This window comes from Orbicella franksi, chromosome 12, assembly GCF_964199315.1.
Source record: "Orbicella franksi chromosome 12, jaOrbFran1.1, whole genome shotgun sequence".
NCBI classification, from domain to species: domain Eukaryota; kingdom Metazoa; phylum Cnidaria; class Anthozoa; order Scleractinia; family Merulinidae; genus Orbicella; species Orbicella franksi.
The window spans coordinates 5,817,914-5,837,632 of NC_138156.1; the positions used below are offsets into that span (position 1 = coordinate 5,817,914).

Consider the following 19,719-nt stretch of genomic DNA (forward strand, 5'->3'; position numbering starts at 1 on the left):
GCTTTAAGTACCATTTATATAAGAACCTATTTAGGCTAAATTGAAAAATTCAGGTTCTTATACGTGGGCTATTACTGTATTTCCCTTTTCTCGTTTTTACGGAATGATCGTAAAATCGCTGTACTATGTTGCTTTTTCACACTAATTCCATGCTCCTTGATGAAATACGCATTCGTTTCAGTGGGAAATGAAATGGAATAGTCCTTTCCACTAGAAAGATTTTGACTGCTGTCAAATGGTACACACTCGACCCGTCTCATTTTATTTGTTGAAAATTTCTGCTGTTTCATTTGGCGGAAATTTTCACCGTTTTTTTTTCACCCGAACAGAAAGAGCTCTACGTTAAACTAATTCGTTCTTTTTTGTGGGTCATTTTATTTTGCAAGCAAAAAAGTACATTAGAAAACTGGTCAAAATGATATTACTGGAGAAAACTTACTTTTTAGTGGTATTGTTTTTAATTTTAACGAGTGTTCAAACCTGTAATACTATGCAATTTCCTAAAGGAATATTTTCTATTTCACGGAGAACACTGGGAGATTTTAAGGACGGTGCCTACTAAATACAAAGGTTTTCGCGCCAGGTTAGGACCACGCGGAAAAAGTAGATCTTTGCAAGGGCTATTGGAATCCAGCAAGAAAAATAGGGGAAGCCACGCATTTTTTCGAGATAATTAGCCTTGAATCTCAAAAAATGCTGACATCAGCATTTTTCTGAAAAAAACAAGGAAAGCGTATTTTCTTCACAGATTTCCTTACAATTCGCCTTTACATACAGAAAAGCAAACACATTTAAAAAGATCTTTAAACTACATGGCAAATGGTAACATGAAAACCCTTTTTGGTATGTTTTTAATAACAAAATCGTTGCAACAGCACTTTTAGTGTCTCTGACAACCTTCCTCTGGTTCAGCTAAAATACGGTCTAAATACCTTTTGCTCACAACCAGAAACTAATCACGTGTTGAATAGTCTTGCCACTTCCATTTCATAACATAAAATGTGGGGGTAACCACGCGTTTTTTTTAACTTATTCATCTCTTTTGAAAACTTTTACTGTGCCCGTTACATTTTTTCCTGTCACCTCCCCAATAAGTAAGACATTTGCGTATCTCGCACTTTTCTTGCGCGCGCACTACGCCATCTGCAGGTACATGTTTACAGTTGAATTTCAGTATAATTTTCGACAGATAACAGCTAGGTTTTCAGCTTGAGGACGTTAAGAGTTAGTGGTTAGCGATATGCTACTATTCTAGTGTCCCTGGTTTAAGTACAGGTTCATTAAACTTGATTTGGTCACAGTGAGAATTTTGCTTTTAAGAGGAACATTTGAAAGGTTCCAGAGTTAGTTGTTTAAATTGTAACCTCCTTTCATACCATACCAGCTTTCTGATTGGTTTGCGTTATTTTCCATTGCTGTGTGCCTGAGAGAAAGAAACGTTGGACACTTTCCAAAAGTAATATTCTGTATATTCTTGTTTAATTCTTTTTCTTGTTAAATAATGTCTTTGCCTTCATATACACAGGCATGTTTAGGCTTAAGTCATTGGTAACTATTATTTACAGGTTCTACTCAAGTACATTACATTAATCTTCGCTTTCCTGGTTAGCCAATGACACGAAATAAATCAAATTTGTATTGACGAGTTGCCCAAACAAATGTTTTTGTTTTCTTTTAGTCTGCCGCAAACGTCTCGATTTGGCCTTCTTGATTGACGGCTCTGGCAGTATCAATGCTTACGGCCGAGGGAACTTCCGGCGATGTCTCAACTTCGTCAAACGATTGGTGGCTTCATTCAGTATCTCCCCCACACAGACTCGTGTTGGTATCGTTCTATTTTCAACTCGTGCATGGCTCATCGCTAACTTCAGGAGATACAGAAACAAGCAAAGCTTGTTACGTGCTATTAGTCGCATTAGATATCCCCGAGGTGGTACGAAAATTGGACGAGCGATGAGATTTGCCAAATATCAGTTGTTTAGAAGGAGAACCAATCGGCGAAAGGTGAGTGTAGGGATGGAAGGTTCTACCCTGTTCTCTTCAATATATTAATGACTATTTAAAAAGTGCACCTTTTTGCCTTCTTTACTTGAAGTCTTGTGGCTCTATCAGTGTCTATCCTTTTTTCCAATCTAGGCCATACTGAAATTCATTATAACGCGTTTTGACTTTCTTAGAGGTGGTACAACAAGCGATTATGATGTTTCAGTGCGTCCTTTTTATCTAAGAAATACATGCTGTGTCTCTGTCTCTTTATATAGTGTAAGAATAGATTATAAATGAAATAGAAAATTGCATAAATGTTTTCTGACAATTTCGCTGGCTACCCTTGAAGTCTGGCTGGCGGACTAAGTGGGCATCTGATATCGATCGATAGGAGGCTAGTGCTACAAAGCGCACGCTCGTGGTTTTCATAGGTCATGGCCAATTCGTCAATGATCACAGTCGATGTTCTAGATATGGTAAAACGGTGCTTACCAAAACGGTGTTTACCAACTTTGATAGTTAACTATCAATGTCTAATTGCCAGTTGAGGTACTGCCTTTATCACTGAGATAGCGTTAGCCCAACTCCATTTCACATTTTGTCATTTGTTCTCCAGGTACTGCTCGTCATGACAGATGGTATTTCCCAAGACTCGCTCGGGAGATCCTCACGTGACCTCCGAAATGCGGGCGTGCGTATTTTGGCGCTTGGAATCGGCAGAAAATTCAGACTAGCTCAGCTTAACCAAATGGCAGCAAACCCAAGATACGTGTTCAAGGCCGGCTTTAGAAGCCTTCATCGTGTGGTGAGGTCAATCAAAAGAACTGCTTGTGGAGGTATCTATCTTAAATTAAATTAAACAGAGATAAAGTACTTACAAGAGAAGATGAAGGGTAGCAGAAGTAATCCCCCATGTAGACCTTATTCTTAAGGTGATCCCGCTAAAGTTATTTTTAGATATGGCATCCAGTCCTCACGCGGATAATGTGACCGCGCGGGTTGCGTGGATGTTTTCTTGTAGGATAAAAATGTGTATGAAGCTGCTTGGGCTAGCCACGGAGATAAAATTCGTGTCAGAGGATTGGCTATTTCTAGACCCTCCTGGAATTTATAAAGCCGCAGATGATGTAAAAATAATTTGAGCGGTAAGCAAGGCGACGAAGGATGAACTCTTACCCTTTATCCTCTCCTAGTACTTAAAGTTACATTGCGCAATCCCGCAAGTCAGATATTATCATTATTATTATTATTATCATTATTATTATTATTATTTATTATTTATTATATTATTTTTTTCACTTAAATTCCTCATTTAGCATTTCCCTCAAGTCAGTTTTAAACACAGGTCTGTCCAGTACCAGGGTAGAAACGCTCGACCAAACACTGTATGAGATCAAAAATCATCTCGTGCTAAAAGCAGAACATGGCGATTGATCAACCAATCAATGCTGCTTTTGACCTTAAAACAGGTTTTCACTAGAATCACAAGCATAATCGCGAGTACGATTCTCGCGTGCAAATACAAAGATACGCAAGGGAAAGCACGTAGATTGAATCATTGATTCTTGTGCTTGATTGTGCTTGCATTTCACAGTGTCTCGTTAGTCTGTTAAGCCCTGTTCAAACGGGAAATGTTTGGCGACCAAACACGATCAAACATTGTTTGGTGACCAAACAACACCTTGTTTGATCGCGTTGAATAAAATTTGAACGTCAACAAACATTTGATCAAATACTATAAAATTTACTCGTTTGGACGATGAACAAATATGTTTGATACCGTTCGGCCATTTTGTTCAATATCACCTGTTTGGTCCTGTTTGGTCGCCAAACATTTCCTGTTTGGACAGGGCTTTATATTTGCGTTTATGCGTGCGTCGCTAATGAACATCAGGCTTTGCGATACTGACAGTATTTTGTGTTACATATTTTGTAGCGCGTCGTGACCAGGCACGCAGAACAAAGTGGAAGCGTAAAACTAAAACACGTCGTTTTCAGTGGAGAAGAAGGCGGCGGCTAAGGAGAACGCGAGGACGCAGGCGAAAGAGGAGAATGCGTACGTAAAAACTGGTCTTGTATACCCAACTTAAAGGAGCTCAGTCACAATTTGCGCCTCTTGAAAAATTTAGCCTAAATGTTTCAAGTTCGTCGTTTGTAATCCGTGTCAATCTTCGCATCCTTGACCATCCTTGTTCCTTTATGGTTTATTATTATCTCTTTGATGTTTTTCTATCTTAGTAAACTATTATTTTCAGGTTTCCTTCCATTTAAAGGAGATTTTGTACGTGGCCAAAAAAAAGACGAAACACCGTGATTGAGCTCCTTTAAAAGTTTATTCGAGATTCTTTTGGAATATTTTCCGGATTCTTTCGGGGTTTCTCTTTTGAAGTATTTAATTCTCGTTACCCTGGTTCTCAACACACACCGGTTTTGATGTGACGGAGAGGACGTTAGGCGTGGTTCTCCCTTCACTCTCTGTCAGTATGAGTTGAATTATAAGTCTGAATTATTTAAGATTTTTCAAGTTCTAAACCACCTATTATGAAACAGCATGCTATGCTACCTGGAAATGGACACCATTTATCATTTCATCGATTTGTTAATGCATTGCACATATCGCCGATTTAGATGCAATGTATAGAGTAAATTTTTTTACGCAGGCCTCCGCGCATCTCTTATTTAAAGACAAAACATTAGCAAGAATATGATTATTTTATCATTCTCGGTTTCATTCTCTTTGCAGCGTGGGGAAAGAAAAGAGATGTAGTGATCGTCAAACCTGACAATTTCAACGAAAAAGATGACGATAACCACAGTGGCGCTGATGATGATGGCGATGGCGAATCATCACGTGATTCAAAGCAAGTACGGGGAAGTCAACGAAGCGAAATAGCTCAATTGGAGACTAAAGGTTAGTGTGTTAAGTTGCAAAACGACAACAAGTTCTGTTTTAGATTAACTGCAAAGACTGTAGAAAGCAAAATACGAGGGCAAAAGACTGCGAGAAGCGAAAGACGCTAGGGTGCACTGACAAATACGACTTTATTTCCTGCCCTGGGAACTGGCGTTTTGCCAGCATTTCACAGTGTGCAATGCCAGATACCGTGTTCGACATCCGTTAAAAGTTGTTTGAATTCTTCTTTACAATCATTCATACCAAGTAAATGAAGAGCACAGTTTGAAGTACTGTTTCTGTCATTCTACAGTTAACAAACCAGACCTGACCCCAAGCTATTTATGGCGTTTTGGATCATCTGGAAACAACTCCGTCGCCCTAGATGAAGTGCACGGTCACGTGGTGCATCTTGAGGGAGGAGCCTCCATCTCAAACACCACCGAGAGAGGCCTGGTGGCTGACACCAATGGCGGATGGCTATCACTCAAAGAAACCAACAGTGAGTAACTGTGCAATGATCTTGCTTCGCGATGACATGCGAGGGTCATATTTATTGGTGGTTTGTAACCAGTCCCTAGAGATTCACTTGACAAACTCGTAGTGGCCATGTTGGCGGCAATTATGAAAGAAGCCATCGCAAAGAGAAATTTGTTTTTAACATTTACCAACATGGTGGCTATGACGCCACATGCAAACCGAGAATTGAAATAAAGCTCTCTTTTGATATGTTGTTGTTGTAAACGCTCTTTAAAGCTGTAGAACAACCTTGTGGTCACCCAAATAGTTTGGGTGATGACCAGCTACTGTGTGTATGATTAATTTCTCTATTAATTTATAAATTTTTGCAAATTACAGTACAAATAAACGTTATCCATATCTTGTCTTGTGAGTCGCCTCTACGCTAATCAATATATGCAGATGGATCCGTGTCCTCGTAAACAGTTGTTCAATTTATTGTCATACTAAAAATTCTAAACAGCGTACTCACAAATATACTGATGTACTTTTGTTGTTGTTGTTTCCTCTTGTATGTTTGTTTGTTTGTTTGTTTGTTGGTTGGTTGGTTGGTTGTTTGTTCTTTTTTACCTTTAGTGAGATAATCCTAAGCTTGTTAGAGATAACAGAGGCAATTTTTGAAAGTTCTGAATTCGTTTTCCTCAGATACCTGCTTCAGTGATCCTGGGCATTGCTCAGAGAACGGTATGACGGTGATGTCTTGGATCAAACTCAACAAGACGTCTCTCAGTGACAAGACCAGCTCGTACATAATGTCTAGTGGCGGCCAGTCCACCGCATCTCGCGGTTTCGCCATGCTGTACATGCCTAAGAGGTACATCGTGATTCTAAGCACCAAAAACAAGCAGTGGAAACTGGACACGCCTGTTTTGCCAAGCGGATGGTTCAATCTCGCTTTCACTTGGCGGGAATCCAACCAGCTCAAGTTATTTGTGAATGGAACCTACGTGACCTCCAGTAATCCTGCTTTGGTTTCCAGGCCCCACGATTCGTTTACGACGTTTGATGTTGGTCGACCAAACAATTCGGATAAGCTAATGTACAGATTCCCATTGAGGATAAGCGATTTAGCTCTCTGGGAGAGAGAACTTTCTGAGCAGGAATTAAAATCAGGTCTGTAACTTACACCCTGTTATTTTAATTGATAGAGCAACTGGTCAATCTTCGCGCAATTAAATTATCGCCTGCCTCTTAACAAGTATTTGATGAATGGCAAATTAGAATATATACCGTAAAATACTGGTTATAAGCCAGAGAGTTATATGACTTAACAAAGGAATTTAGGGTGGGAATACTACGAGGGGAGCTTAGTCTCTTGTTAGCATCTCCCCGAGGTCGGGAAGATGCTTACAAGCGGTATGAAAAAAAACTTTGGGACTTGAAGGCTCCGATAAAAACTGGATTAATTGTTGTTGTTGTTGTTGTTGTTGTTGTTGTTGTTGTTGTTGTTAGCTTACAGATATAACAAGTGCGGCCTATAAATAGCTCATGGCAAATATATTTGTAAGCTCCTTTCTGACTTTGTGGTTATTTCTCGGGGACGATGTAGAGAATATTGACGAGAATTATGATGCAAGGTTAGGGGTGGCTTTAAGTTATAAGGCAGCTAAGCCTTCTACGAATGTGGAAAATGAAATGAAAATGGTTTTTTTGAATGTTTCAGCGATGTATATGCAGTTAAGCCGTCACAGTGAACCACTGAAGAAGAACAATGAAATTTAAGGTAATACATTATTTCATTATTTGTACTATATTGAATACATTACTCGCGCTCTGATCATGAATACTGAATACACAGACGAAAAAACGGTCCTGACGTTACTCCACTTTTGCCTTAAAGTTTAAAAAAAAAAACCTGCCGTTTCTTGGGCCAGTGAACGCGTGCATCTACGCAATTCTCGCGTCTCGTTGACGAATATCGCGTATTTTCTGCCATCACTTAGAATAGACGACAGCGGACAAACCATGGCATACTGAATTTTAATGTTGTGTTTATTTAAGAGAACTTTCCTTAAACAGCTACCCTATAGACTGAAAACGGCCTTGTTAACAACGGACATGGCTAGGCGAAAACCAGAAGGGTTGAACAACGTTCCCGCTGCTATATTTTTTTGTGTCGTGTTTTGCCTCTTGATTGTCAATTGTCTGAAGTTGTGGTTATTATTTTGCAGATGTGACATTACTATAGCAACGCGTGAAGGTTCAAGAGATGCTCTGAGGCAACGCTGTTTTCTTAGAGTCAGCAAAATTTGCTGAGTAGTGCATGTGTTATTAGGCTGTGTTGTTTGTGCATTTATTATTGTGCCACTTGAACAAATAAATTTATTACCGTGAATTAGTTTCTCGTCTCCTTCTTTGGAGAGTGTTGACGAAACGGATGATATATCCGTGGAGCATATACGCGAACTCACAGTGAGAGCACGGGGGAAAATAGAACGATGTTGTTGTTACATGTACGAAGGTGAAAGCGCGGGTTGGTTATCGCGCAGGGACCAGGGTCATCCCAACTGCATGGGTGTTGCCTATAGTTTGATTTTAGACAGCATGGTTAAGACAAGGTTAAGGTTTAGGATAAACGTAGAAAGACGGAACGCACAAGGAACACGGAATAACGCAGTAGAAACACACGCGGGAAAGAAAAGAACGAAAGAAACGCGGGAAAAGCACTAGGAATCTCGAGAATGCCATGGGAAAAGTACAGCAGAATGTAAGGGGATGGGAACTCCTTCCCCGCCTCCAAAAAAAGCGTCAGTAGTCAGCTCAGACTCAATTTTGAGAATGATGCTAGGGCGAAGGAGTATTTTAAAATAAACTTCAGCGTTACATGTACAGTGAGGGTTACTAAAAACCGAGGGGCTTCAGCGGAACATGCTAGGGAACGCACGGATCCCATAGTGAAAGAACCAGGGACGCAGAAATGGAACGCCATTCACAGGTAAATGCATGGGATACCTAAGGGAACTCATAGGGAATATAATATACGGGGAGCGTACTACCGTAAACTTCCGAGAGTAACGATCCGCATTACTTTCGGAATTAGCAAGCTTTGGAACCCGCCACTTTCGGGGGGGTCACCACGTTACTTTAGGGAAGCAAAAAACGTTATATAAAGTTGGTGCGACTTAGCTCTTTTGATGAAACAAACTTGAAAGAAAGAAATTCTTAAAAAAAAAAAATCTTAAAACATGGCCTGTCCCGTTCCTTCTACTGGTTTTGTTTTTAAACGGCGCAACATGAACAGTTGAAGCAACTTTTCACGCTTCGTGGCATAAGCGATACCTTCCCTTATTGTACCGTACGTAACTTTCACTTGGCTATTGCATGGCTGGAAAAATTAATATCCTTTGAACCTTGGTCTCTCGATTTTCGGGGGTGGGATTAGGGTGGGTTGGCTACTTTCGGGGGCCTCGTTACTTTCGGGGGCTCGTTACTCTCGGGGGTGCTTACTTTGGGAAGTTTACGGTAGCATAGTAAGAAAGCGCGCGAAAGAACGTCCGGGGTAACGGAGGGATAAGTGCATGAAGAATCCACAGAAGACTTAGGAAGGAGAACACCTGGTCCACGGGCGCGGGTTGGGTGCCACCACAGTGTTGAATGTAAGCCAAGATTGGGTGGTGGTCAAAGTTGGTTGTCGTACAACCTCAGATGTCGTTACTTGTAGAGGTGAGGCCGTAAAGTCATTGTTAGAGTTAAAACTAAGGGTTAGGGAGGAAACGAGGGAACGGGTAACGTAGAGACTGCACCAAGAAAGCACGAAGGAACTAATGAGGGGAAGCGCTAGACAATTGTGAGAGGAGAACGAAATGGAACGCAAGAGGGTAAACTATTGGATTGTTACTCAATTAAGGGAACACATACTTATGTACTCAACCAGTCTAAGGCCTGGGTCAGGAATTTAAAGTAGAATTATTGTTGAGCAGCTATATCTCTTGTTAAGGTGAAATTTTCACTGATTATATAAAACTCGGCGTCCTCCCTTGCCTTAACATATCATTTTGATCACGTGACGTAACGTGATCATTTTGTTAAAAATTGATAAATCGGAGAATTGTTGGCGAATGTTCCTTCTATTCATCAAATTTAAATTATCTACCTTGCTACGTTTGAAATGACCTTCCTTGATTTCGTTTTTAGAAGATATAAATGATCAAAAGTCGAATTTTGTTGAAAAAACGACCTTTGACTCTATAAAATTTTTGTGCGAAAAGAGGGACGGTCATTCCAAATGTGAGAGGATGGAAATAATTGACCTGCATGTAAAACGCGTTTTTGTTTGATGATATGACTAAAATCCAGCAATTCCTCAAATAAAGGATATTTTCCGTTAAACGTCACGTGACATGTCACGTGACCTGTCAGAAGCACCAATGGGCCATTTCCGAGTTGTCTTTTGCCTCTGTGTCAAAACGAGTCTGCGATCGTGTGAAACCATTCATATGAAAATGAGTTCCGCCTGCAGGTTCATTTTCATGAGAATCAAACCTAGTTTTGCACGAAGAAGGTAACTCGGAAACGGTCTATTCTGCTTTAAAATGTCCAGGGGCCCGTTTCTTGAAAGCCCCGGAAACTTTTCGGGCCCGTAAAGCCATTTTTAGTTCATCTGTATCTAAAATCGGAGAAGTGTATACGCCTGAAACTTCTTGTATGAAGGGAACCTCTGTTCATGTTAAGAATATGTGAATAAAACAGCTCTGTAATCGTAAGGTTCGAGATTCTGCTATGGCTTTCCGGGCCCGAAAAGTTTCCGGAGCTTTCGAGAAACGGGCCCCTGGACGTTAAAACGTAATTGTGTGCTGAATTTGGTTCCATTGCCATTTATGCCTTCAGAAACATAACTAATGAATTATTTTTACCAGTGAAAGCCTTTGACCCAGACCTAAAACTACTTGAGTTGGAAATACATGGGAAACGCGTGACGGAAAGTAAGAGAAAATCTACGGAGAAAGAGAGCGGGGGAACGCAGCGAGAACTGACGGGGACAAACGGGGAAGAAGGGGAAAGGGGCGAGACAACAGACGCACGAGCAAACGTACGGCGAAAAAGTTGAAAATGTCTAAAGAAAGGGGAACTTGGTAACCGTATGGTAGAATCAACAGGAAACGCAATTTTTATACGGAATTCGAGATTTTTCCTATCAAAAACACTTCGCACAAGTTTTGTTTGGGGGCCAGTGTGAATGGTCCCCTCAGTGTGGAGCTTCTAAAGGAGCCGCGAGGGTAAAGGAGAAATATCCCACAATTCCTATCGATCGTTCAACTTGAGAATTTTTGTGTGTGCGAAGCTCACATTAAGTTGGCAGCAAAAGTTTATCTGTTTACCAGAATCACGTGATCGAAAGGAATTCTACCAATCCTATAGATTCGAAGATTGGGTGTTAGTTGGCTTGTGCGAGTGGATTTTCTGCCTCCTTCGTGTTGGCCGTTTCGCTGTTGTGTACCATTTATTGGTTGTAAGATACTTCATTTTTTTTTTTTATTTTCCCAGCTTTCAGTTATCTAGGTAGGTTTCTCTAAAGGTCTTTTACAACTGAACATATTTCTCGTCAAAAAAAGGCGCAACACTGTGACAACGGTACAGAGTGACGAAATAGCGGCGCTAACGGACTCACGTGAGCAGACTACCTATTGTCTAAACACGCTAGCAGCGTTGCAGGCGTAAACGGGGAAGGGGTAGGAATAGGGAGGCAAAAAAAGCAAAACGCGAGAAAGAAAGAGAACAGCACCCTGTCCCGATAAAGACGCCCGTTTCCAATAAGCATCGCAGTTTAATTTCCTCAACCCGTAAAATTCAAACAAGCAAAAAGGACGCTACGCACGCACAAGTACGCAGTGCTGACCTATTTTTTTCCACGTGCTGGCGTCGAACGAAAGAGAAAGAACGTGAGACTATGTTTTTCAACTTCTTGGTTAGTAAATAAGCTTTTTTATCCCATTTTTCGAAGACTTTATTAGCATATGCAAGGCATATTGTAATTTGGTGACTCTTTCTCAATTCTAGGTCACAGAAAAAGAACGGAAATTAGGAATGTATCGGAAAGCCGAGGTCGAAGCCGCCATATTGTTTATAAGCTTACATTAAGCTTAAGGTGGGTTGTCTTCTAATTATTTGATGGGCAAAGATTCTAAGTTTGATCGAACAGTTAGCCGCGATCAGGTAATTTGAATTTTGCATATTTTGGCAGCGAAATGGCAGCAAATTTACAGTAAAACCCAGTTGTAACAAGTAGTTTTCATATTGTCTTCATGAATCTTGGATATGCATATACCTCACTATTTGGAAACTATCCGTCAAATTTAAGGTAATTCCTCTGAAATTGAAGTGACAATAGATTTTTGTTCAAACTTTGTCCACTGAATATTTGTCATATGATTAAAACGGGGGGTGCCCATGCTCATTAAGGAGCAGTGAGGCATTGAAAATGCTCCATTTTGGCATTTAATTTAATGCTTATTATAAGAACGCATTCCCAGTAATTGTAAAATCTTTGTGAGCCCAGACTCATAAGAACACGCATTAAACTACAGTCAATACATTGTGTTGGACACAAATAAACATTCTAAGTTTGATTCAGACAGAAAGCTAAATCCTTGATTAAAAATTTGAATTAAATTTCTGAAATAAAATGCCCAAAGCAAGGTGGTTTCCCATTAAACTTCTAAGATCCCGACCTTTTTACATTGCAGGATTGCCAGATGTGCGACTCACAGATGTGCGACTCAGTGCAGGATACTTCTCTCCCATGAAAACAATGCAGGGGCAATTGTCTAGTAAGTTTAATTTTTCTGTACATAAAATAGATTTTTCATGCATGTACAGGGTTTGACTTTCAGGGACCAACCCCTGACCCCCCCCCCCCCCCCCCCCCCCAGCTGGCCCCAAAGTTTACACATTTGGTCACCAGCACAAGTATTTTAGTTGCCAAAACTTTTCTGCCCTTCAAGCTGAATATAAATTAAATTTCCATGAAAAAGATGCTGAAACGACATGAATCACACCTTTTTAGAGTACAACCAGTTTGCCCATTTTTTTCCAAAATAACAGGGAAAATGGCTAAATGAAATTCTTGGCTTCTTTTATTTATATATAAAAAAAGGTTTTCATGTTGCAAGCTTTGATTTATTATTTATCATAAATTGGCACAAAAGAAGTATAAACAAATTGAACATCATGCACAGGCTTTTCCTGTTCATCGGTGAATATAAGCGACTGCGCGCACTTTTTAGTAGTAAATTTATTACCGGTAAATCTCTTTGGGTACCATGGAACATCAAAGGCAGAGCAGATTTCCTTAAAATTTTATATGTCAGACTAACCCACTACAGATTTCTTTTGTCCACAAAGTATTTTTTCAATTAATAATAAAATCTTTTGTGTGAGTCGAAAAATCAGAGCATTTAAATCAGCCTTGACAGGCATTGATTCGTAAAAATACTTACAAATCAGAAGAAGAACTTAACAACTGTACATCAGTCTTAAAATTTCAGACACTTAAAAATTTGAATGGTTTTATTTTCGGACACTTTTTTTCTGTCCAGAACTAAAATCATCTGTAATTTTTTGCAAGGAATGTATTTTTAAACAGTATGTTTTTTACCATATAGGTTTAACTGCAAAGAGGAAACAAATACAATTAAAGTGACGATGCAAACAACAATCATGTGATCAGTATTTCAAAACTGCAAAATCAACAGACCTCATGTACTTACAAATAATTTACTCTGATTGCAGAGCAACAAAAATACAAATTAAATGGACTACTGTACAAGTTTGAAACATTTACCAGACAATGTCAGCCATCGTGAATGTTCAAGATTTTGATGTCAGAAAATGGCCTAAATTTTAGTGAAAATTAAGTGCTCTGTACTTAAACTATCCTGTACTACAAATTTGTTGAAGAAAACATGGAAAAAAGATACTTTTGTCAGTAGAATAAATAATATCCTGCCATAGTGATTCAGCAAGAATGAAGAAAAAATGCTGTACTTTTCACATGTAGCTCTACATAAATTTGTCATCTGTACCAGATTTGTATCTGCTTAATATAACTCGCTGAAATAACATTATTTGCCAACAGGGTGCACTGCAATGTAATCAGTCTAATCATCGAATTACAGCCTTGGCTGTGTCTGATTAAATCCTAATTTTCTTTGCTGTTAACACTGTGGAAATTGAATTTCAGGGGGCACAATATTAATTTTGCTTCCACCATAAATTCTTACTACTGGGGCTCTGTAGTCGTCAGGCATACATGCATTGACTAAGATAAGATAAGATAATTTATTTCATGTCAAATTATGCAGGGGGTGGTCTCTCAGTCCCCCGAGCCAGAGGCTTATGATAAAAGTGTTTGACAATATTGCTAAATAAATATCTTACTAGTTAAATTAAAAATGATGTATATCTATATAAATTAATTGAGTCAAAGGCAATTACTGCATTGACAGCCGGTAAAATTTAACTTAGTTTAAAGTCTACGAAAGGATGATGCATTAAGTACATTTTTTACAGCTGATAGCAACTGGTTCCAGATACGTGAGATTATGTTCGTATATGAGCCATGAATGAATCTACTATTATATGAAGTTTGTACTACGTTTAGACCACTGCCCCTAAGATTATATGGTGTAACTCAGGGTTTGAACAAATTGGCTAGATAGCCTGGACCATTCTCCTTAAAACATTTATTAAAATTATCAAAGATTGTTCTATATGTCTATGTTCTAATGTGTTCATGTCTGCCATCCTAAGAATTGATTCATAATCAGTACTTTTCCCCATGTTCATTATAGTTCGTAGATCATAATAGTCTACATCTTCCAGTTTCTTGTTACATGTAAGTGTTTTACCTATGCCCATAAGTAAAAAGTTGCAGTACTCAAAATGTGATAATACAAGCTCCTATAAAGAAGAAGCAGAGTATTTGCAGGTACTAATCGCTTAAGGCGGCGAAGTGCAGATTCTGTTAAAATGACTACAATTATTAATTGTGGTTTTATTGCCCAATTTACATTACATTGCCATTTAAGGGGAAATACCTCTTGGAAAACGCTGGAAATGGTATTTCCGAGCGTCTGGATTTCAAAATTTTCGGGGGGAGCATGCCCCCCAGACCCCCCTAGAGGCTCGCACCTTTGGTGCTCATTTCCCCAGCCGCCTACTTCTTTTCCCCAGCCTGCTACTTCAAACCTTACTGAAAGCACTGCAAACCGGTCTCAAGAGAGGGCACTTTGAACTACAAGTATAGAAAATACGTATGCACCATTTATCAGGAGAGACAAAAGAACAGACATCAACTTGAAAAAAAATCCGAGTTCCAGATGGGATTTGAACCCATGACCCTCCGTGATCTAGCCGGAGGCTCTAACCACTGAGCTACTGGAGACTCTGTGGTGAGCAAGGGTGAAATGTGGGTCTTTGACTGGAATCGCATCACACGGTCGCACAGCCAAATAATGACTTGGCGCATACATTTTGTATGAATTCATAACTGCATTGTGCAGACAAAAGAAGACAGGTTAAAATCTAAAATGATCGCCTGTAAAGTTGTAAAGCTATTACATTATTTTTGACATATTGACAGGACAAATAATTATAGCATGAACTAGAATAGCAGGCATTCCTTCTCTCTCTCCTACTCCTCCAGTTCTCTTGCCCCCCTCCCCCCTCCCCCCTTCGTCTACCCCATTCATTTTATACTGCCCTGCTTTACATACTACATGAGATGTGCAGCAGGTCAGACTTTTTTGCACAGACAAAGAAACTGGCAAAGGTAACAAAAAATTATAAGGTGGAGATTGCATTCAAAGTTAGAATTTCATGTTTAGTCTGACTTAAAAAGTAACTAGTTTGTAACATGACAGGTACTGATTGTTGAAAAGCTAATTATAAACAGAAACCCTTGAGTTCTTCAGTTTCACCTTTGGGAAAGTTCCTTGTTCTAGAATTCTGTTAGTTGTGTATATACACAAAACTTTACAGTGCTACGTGCCTAAATATCAATAGGCCCTTTGCAGCTAAGCCATCACGTGACCTACTTGTCATAAAAGTATGAGCTATAATATTATGGGCGAAAATATCAAAATGGCCAAGTTTGAGGCCCCCATCATCAGAGAATGAGATTTTATGACAGTCTGAATTTTTGAAGGAATAAGAAGATTTGTATGGAAAAAGTTGTTGGAGAGCAAGACCTTGCTCTCCAGCAACATTTTTCATACAAATCCTCTAAATTTTCCAAAAATTCAAACTGTGGTATAAACTTACTTGTTAATTCCTGGGACCTCAAACTTGGCCATTTTGGTATTTTCAATACGCTCTTTCCATTTCTGGCGTTCTTTAAGATATAGCCCATAATACAAATTTTTTTTAGGAAAAATTTGGTCTTGTGACCCCAGCTGCAAAGGGCCTATTTGTCACCTAGGGAAATTTTTTATTAGTTTGTGACATCTGCTTGACAACTTCTGATGGCTTCCATTTCAAATGGCTAATCAAACTGCGACAACTTGCCACTGGTTTCAGATGTTTGTAGCTTGAGACTTTTGAAAGTCCTACGAGAGTGAATGAGGTTAATTTGACAATTTAACATCTCCACCCTCAACAGTTCCCATGTTTTTGATTGGCTGGTTAAAAAAACTGCAATAAAAAAAGTCAAAAGACGTCAAAATCTAATAAAAAAAAATCACTGTGCAAGGTCACAATCAAGAATCTTTTCTGAATGTCTTATTACACAGTCAACAATGGATGGACAGTAGTCTGACATATCTGGACAGACAGTGGGCAAAGCTGGATGGACGGTGGGCAAACCCAAAACATTCAAACCTTGACCAACCAGGTAGATACATATATGTACATATGTAAATGTCAACAGTTACTGTGGATCATGTGTCATGTCATAATCAAGAATCTTTTCTGAATGTCTTATTACACAGTCAACAATGGATGAACAGTGGAGAAGTCTGGACAGACAGTGGACAAAGCTGGAAGGACAGTGGGTAAGCCCAAAACATTCAAACCATAACCAAAGAGTTAAATACATGTACATGTACACTGAACTAAAAAGTACCCTTGATGAGTCAGTTTTTAAAGGAACCCCACTAGAAGGACTTGTGTGAGGTTAAGTTTTCAAAGCATTTCATCTGTTAACATTCACTGTTGTGAAGTTCAACTTAAGTCTTTCCTGTTTTTCAAATATAAGGGGGTGCTTGCTTACTTAACACACACTCACTCTCTATAATATGCCTGCATTGGAGACTAATAATTCAACTGGTGCCCATTTTATGAAGCTCGATTTGGCATAGAAATTTTCGTAGAGCTCTACGACTCTACACTTTTGTCACCAGTCTCCTCCTACGTGTTGGAAAGATACATTACCTCCTACTTCATAGCTTTTACTGTAGTTGTGTATTGTTACTATGGTTACCTGCCTATTTCGTAACATTTGATTTCAAACCATCTATCCTCTAAGCCCATCTAGGCTCCACGTAATACCAGCTACTCTCTTTGATCTACGCTCTACGCTCTACGCCCATCTAAGCCCATCTACGCTCTACTCTCTACATTCTACGCTCTATGCTCTATGTTCTGCGATCTACCTCTAGGCCCATCTGCTTGGAAGGTTATTGGTCAGGAATCTTTTCATTTTTTTTTGGATTTTTTTTGGATTTTTTAACGGGCTAGTGAACACCACAAAGGAAGACGTCTTGTAGTTGTAAGCTTTTTCGTTTATTTCCGACGTGCTTCGTCTCTATCTGAGACTTCCTCAGGGAATGATTTAAGCGTGCCTAAGTTTAGCTTCCCGTGGAAATGAATAACTGCTGAAACATGCTGTAAACGGACGTTACAAGAATCGTCTTAATGCACATGTTCTTGCATGTTGTAATATTTTGGGGGCCATACGATTAGCGCTAACTGTATGGCCCCTGAAATAAAAAAAAGTTAAAACATTAAAAAAAGTTAAAAAATTAAAACATTAGAAAACGACATTTTTTTGTTTGGAAGGGTCCCAAAGAAATCCTATTAGAGTTTCTTAGTTGTCTCTAGCAAGAATGATCTTATCAAACTTACATACTATGTTATTGATGAAAGTAGTATTTCGTTTTTGATTTCTTTCCTTACAAAGATGCTAATTTTAGCACTCTGCGGTTTTCTATCTATCAAAAGCCACTAAATAAGTATCTGCACATTCCCTTTGAGTCATTTCATCCTGCAAGCAATAAGAGGGCCTATATCAGAGGCGAGCTTATGTGCTATACTAGAAATAGCTCCACGTTTAAGGCCTTAAGCGAAATGCGAGAAATTCTGGAAGCGCCTGTGGCTTCGCGGTTACCCAGTTGGGTTTTTACTTCCTTTATTCAGGGAGGTTAAATACAGTAACAGAACTAAATGGCTTTTGCTTAAACATAAATTGCGCAACGGTAGAATGGCAGTCTCTAAATCTACATTTGACTGCAGTCATGCTAACTGATGTGAAGCACATTTTGTTTTAGAAAACAGTCTGAAGAAAATATGTGCACGGATTGGTTAAAAATTGTGTTTCTATTAAGCAATTAGATTATGAGCTCGAGATTTCTATTGTGTGATAGTTGAAGATGCAGCCCGAGTCAACTATTAAGCATAGAAATTGAGAGCGAATAATCTCCTTGTTTTAGTATAAATCTACTAGTCGTTCAAAACTTTACCGAAATCCTCTTCAAAGACACTTCGAAAATGCCAATAAGTGGCCGTAATTTTGTTAAGAAGCGTACACTGCTATGCTACTCACTATCTATCACCAAATAGACTGATAGTGAGTAGCGTAGCCAATCATAGAAGAGTGTTCGTAATAGAACGGTAGTAGATTTGTACTAAAACTTGGTAGAAACACAGAACTAGCATGAGCTGTTGGCGTAATGATGGCGCGAGCAAAGAGACTGTACATTTTGATAATCAAAGTTAACAAGTTGTTTTCTTTTTTTCATCATGGTGTTTTCTAAAAGAAATAGAAAACACGTTCTCTCTGTTTCTATCGAGTTATGGAAACACTCATGAAAGTTTGGGAGAACTTGAAAAAGCCGTGGAAACTGTGCATTTCTCGTTATCCCAAACGTCCACTCGTGTTTCTATAACACGACAGAAACACGGTACATGTTTTCTATTTCTTAAATAGTGTACTCAAAAAGTGCAAATACTTAGGTCACGTGACTTTGAACGCTTAGTGGATGTTTTGTGACCACTTGAGATGTTGTTTACTAGTTTTTAGAGTCATAATTCGTCGTAGAGATTGCTGTTCATTTCAAGTTCAAATAAATGGTTTAACTCAGAACCACTAACATCAAGCTGGTTATTTAGAGACCTTTACCAGACGTAGATTGTATTGTCAGTTATAAATCTACTACTACTTTAGCATATCTATGTAAATAGTATGTTTTTTGGGGGCCATAAGATTAGCACTAATCGTATTAGCGCAGAACCATACTGGTAGCAGAGTGAGGTTCACATTGGGGAAATTCGCCGAATTGAAGAAAATGCCGTCAAATTCAAAGAAAAAAGAAGCGCAGCGAGTGAGCGAAGGACACAGGCGATGGCGAAGATACCCATGATGAAATTGCAGATAAAATAGAAGAGCAAAAGATCAAGAAAGTCAAAATCGCTATTCACAAGACAAAAATATCAGCTGGCGGATTTATTAGAACATGGAGTGGCGAGTAACCGTGAAATAAGAGCATCAAGCTCGAGGAGCGATTATGCAAAAAAGGATTTGTCAAGCATGCTCAAAAGAAAATGGAGGAAGAATATGCCTGTTGTCAAAAAGAAATGAAAGTCGAAGTTAGAGAGGTGGAGGAGGAATTAGCCCGTGCAAAAGGAGATTGCAAAGAGAAATATGTGAAGTTCAAAGGTGCCATGGACAAGGAGCTTGAGTTGTCGCCTCCAAGCCCACCAAAAGGGATGTTAAGCCAGAAGAGGATGAAAAGACTGTTGAAGAATCACCGAAACATGAGCTCTGGAAAGACATGTGGAAACAATTGACGAGGGTTTCTATTCTGGTATTTAGTGGAGACAAGCAGTCATGTGGGAGCTGGAAGGCAGCATTTATGGCTTGTGTTGCAAAGCGCCAGCCACTGCAGAGTATAAATTGTTGCAGCTAAAGAAGTACCTATCTGGAGAAGTGTTGGTAGCAGTTGAGAGCTTAGGACATTCAGCCAAGGCCTATGAAGTGGCCAAGGGCAGATTGGGGAGAAAATTTGGTGGTCAATGTCGTCAGATCAATTTGCATTTAGAGGAATTGGACCAGTTCTGACCAATTCGTCCTGGAAAAGCCAAGGACCTAGACAGGTTGGCAGACTTAC

The 19,719-nt window shown here is 39.3% G+C and overlaps 1 protein-coding gene and 1 long non-coding RNA gene across 2 annotated transcripts in view; both read left to right on the forward strand.

Annotated features, from left to right (window-relative positions):
* Positions 1-7,868, forward strand: part of LOC145463807 (uncharacterized) — a 114,657-nt gene extending 106,789 nt beyond the window's left edge. The window contains 8 exon segments of the mRNA XM_081447603.1: positions 1,679-2,004; positions 2,603-2,822; positions 3,923-4,042; positions 4,730-4,897; positions 5,193-5,381; positions 6,044-6,511; positions 7,062-7,121; positions 7,570-7,868. Coding sequence (XP_081303729.1) covers positions 1,679-2,004; positions 2,603-2,822; positions 3,923-4,042; positions 4,730-4,897; positions 5,193-5,381; positions 6,044-6,511; positions 7,062-7,120 — 1,550 coding nt within the window. The 3' untranslated portion in view covers position 7,121; positions 7,570-7,868.
* Positions 7,869-9,818: 1,950 nt separating this feature from the next.
* Positions 9,819-12,102, forward strand: LOC145462725 (uncharacterized). Its single transcript, XR_014041246.1, has 3 exons — positions 9,819-11,303; positions 11,396-11,483; positions 12,082-12,102. It is a non-coding gene; the product is annotated as an uncharacterized LOC145462725 (long non-coding RNA).
* Positions 12,103-19,719: the final 7,617 nt, after the last annotated feature.